The sequence below is a fragment of the Colobus angolensis genome, unplaced genomic scaffold (assembly GCF_000951035.1).
Source record: "Colobus angolensis palliatus isolate OR3802 unplaced genomic scaffold, Cang.pa_1.0 Scaffold66, whole genome shotgun sequence".
In the NCBI taxonomy this organism is placed as follows: Eukaryota; Metazoa; Chordata; class Mammalia; order Primates; family Cercopithecidae; genus Colobus; species Colobus angolensis.
Window position 1 is genome coordinate 2898290 of NW_012120265.1, and position 2967 is coordinate 2901256.

Genomic DNA, 2967 nt, shown 5'->3' on the forward strand with positions numbered 1-2967 from the left:
CCCGGGACCCCGGCTCACACCCCCTCCCTGCCCCCCAGTGCTTGGAGAGCCGGGGAGCTGGGGCTGAAGGAAGAAGCCCATCCCAGGCTGTGGAGCGCTGGCCGAGGGTGCTCCGGAGTGGGGGGCCCTGCGATCAGACTCTGGGGCCAGCGCTGGGGCCACAGCTGGTAACCATTGTTTGGGTTTCTCTCTCTCTGTTTCCATCTCCTCCCCCAGACCCCCTTCCAATCCTCGGGCCTGGACACCAGCCGGACCACCCGGCACCATGGGCTGGTGGACAGGGTGTACCGGGAGCGCGGCCGGCTCGGCTCCCCGCACCGCCGGCCCCTGTCAGTGGACAAACACGGACGGCAGATATCCTTTTCCCCAGAGGATGAGGGTGGGGGGCCAGGCCCTGTCGGTTCCCACAGGACCCCAAGTTTACCCAGCAGGTTCTGACAGGGCTGCCTGCTTCCAGCTCTGGGGACAGAATCAGGGCAGCACCAACTGGGAGGCTTGATCTCAGGGCAGCCCGGGGGACTTCCTGGAGGAGGCTGTGCCGCAAGCCCTAGAGCCTTTGGCCAGACTTGAGGGCTCAGGGGGCACAGAGAACAGCTCCCAAGGCAGGAGTTGAGGAAGGTGATACCTGACCACAGAGGGCTTAGACACTTGGCGGCGCAGTGGGGCCAGGAAGGCCGTGAGCAGGGAGCCAGCCCACAGTCAGAGCTGTGAGCTGATGAGGCCTCTCCCGCGCGCTGCATGGAGGGCAGCCCAGCCAAGGCAGTGGGGCTGAGGGGGTCTATGTGAGATGTGGACGCATCCAAGGGAGGCTCCATCTCTATAAGACAGGAGTAAAATTTGCCTCTGCAACTCGGTCAAGCAGAGATCAGCCAGAGTCCCCCTCACCCCACAACTCAGCCGCCCCTTGGTGCTCAGCCAGCCAGGCCCCGCCAACACCAGAGTCTGAGCGGCCTCAGGTTGCTCCCGGGATCCCCCGGCTCTCCAGAACAGAGAAGCTTTTTCTCCGGTTCTCATTTCCGTGGGCTGGGGGAGCTCGACCAGCTGGGCCCCAGACCGAGCCCTTGGGCCTCGGGAGCCACCCCGTCAGCCCAGGATGGAGAGTCCAGACCGGGGTCAGCTGAACTCAGACTCCCCAGCGCCCCCACGGGCCCCACTTTCACGGCCCAGAACCCCCTCCCTTGGAAGGGGTGCAGCCCGCACGTGTGCTCACGGAGCAGAGTGCTGAGTGCTAGGTGGACAGGGCCATACCCCTGGGGAGCCCCTGGAACGGGGGCTGCTTGTAGCCAGGCAGGAAAGGCCGCAGGAAACGCCCCCCGCCCCCCTCCCCACCCTACTGGTCCCAGCTGTTTGCAGGCCCCAGGCTGAGCCCAACCAGCCAGCCACGGGCAGGAAGCCCTGGCTGAGAGTGTGTTGATGGAGGCGGGGTCTCAGCCAGCGGCACTGCCCCCTTAACTCACGTTCACGCCGACAGCTGCCCCTACGGCACTGTGTACCTCTCGCCACCCGCGGACACCAGCTGGAGAAGGTCAGTGGCTGGAGCACCCCCCGCCCCCTTCTCATTGGAAACAAAACCAAACTGTCATCATGGTTATACGTGGAAAAGCAGGACAGTCGCTTAAAAAAATGACCAAACTAAGATGCATCCGGAAGTTTCTAGAAATTAGCCCTCACCCTGAAAGACAGAAGTTTCAGCTTTGGGGGGGTCTTCTAACATTTCCCTTCCCCCCATTTAGAGTTTAAAAAATGACAAAAGTAGGACCAGGCGTGGTGGCTCAGGCCTGTAATCCCAGCACTTTGGGAGGCCGAGGCAGGCGGATCACTTGAGGTCAGGAGTTCAAGCCCAGCCTGGCCAACATGGTGAAACCCCATCTCTAATAAAAATACAAAAATTCGCCAGCGTGGTGGCGCGTGCCTATAATCTCAGCCACTCAGGAGGCTGAGGCAGGATAATCGCTTGAACCCGGGAGGTGGAGGTTGTACTGAGCCGAGATTGAGCCACTGCACTCCAGCCTGGGCGACAGAGTAAGACTCCATTGCAAGAAAAAAAAAAAAAGTGGGACGATACCACATATTCAGCACTGTAGCTTGCTCTTTCCTACTTAGTGCTGTATTCAGAGAAGGTACCCATGTTACTCAACAGCCACTGAAAATGTGATGATACTTTTTTTTTTTTTTTTTGAGATAGTCTCGCTTTGTCGCCCTGACTGGAGTTCAGTGGCGGGATCTCGGCTCACTGCAAGCTCCGCCTCCCGGGTTCACGCCATTCTCCCACCTCAGCCTCCTGAGTAGCTGGGACTGCAGGCGCCCACCACCACACCCGGCTAATTTTGTTTTTGTATTTTCAGTAGAGAGATGGTTTCACCGTGTTAGCCAGGATGGTCTTGATCTCCTGACCTTGTGATCCGCCCGCCTCGGCCTCCCAAAGTGCTGGGATTACAGGCATAAGCCACTGCGTCGGGCCGATAAAATTATATTAATACATTTAGGATGGAAGATGAGGAAAATACAGGCCAGGCACAGTGGCTCACGTGTGCCTCTAATCCCAGCACTTTTGGAGACCAACGCAGGCAATCACTTGCGCCCACGAGTTCAAGACCAGCCTGATCCCATCTCTACGAAAAATGAGAGAATTAGCCAGATGTGTGTGTGCCTGTATTCCCAGCTACTTGGGAGGCTGAGGTGGGAGAATCTCTTGAGCTCAGGAGGTCAAGGCTGCAGTGAGCTGTGATCATGTCACCGCAGTCCAGCCTGGGCCACAGAGTGAGACCCTGTCTCAAAGGCCTAAAATAACAATAATATAGTTAATATAAAAACATACAATAGGCCAGGTGCGGTGGCTCAAGCCTGTAATCCCAGCACTTTGGGAGGCCGAGACGGCCGGATCACGAGGTCAGGAGATCGAGACCATCCTGGCTAACACGGTTTAGTAGAAACCCCGTCTCTACTAAAAAATACAAAAAAACTAGC

General features: G+C 58.0%; 1 protein-coding gene across 1 annotated transcript in view; it reads left to right on the forward strand.

The window, feature by feature from the left end:
- CRTC1 (CREB regulated transcription coactivator 1) overlaps positions 1 to 2967 on the forward strand; it is a 40703-nt gene that overhangs the window by 3112 nt on the left and 34624 nt on the right. The window contains exons 4-5 of the mRNA XM_011925918.1: positions 217 to 354; positions 1464 to 1525. Coding sequence (XP_011781308.1) covers positions 217 to 354; positions 1464 to 1525 — 200 coding nt within the window. The remainder of the gene's footprint in view (positions 1 to 216; positions 355 to 1463; positions 1526 to 2967) is intronic.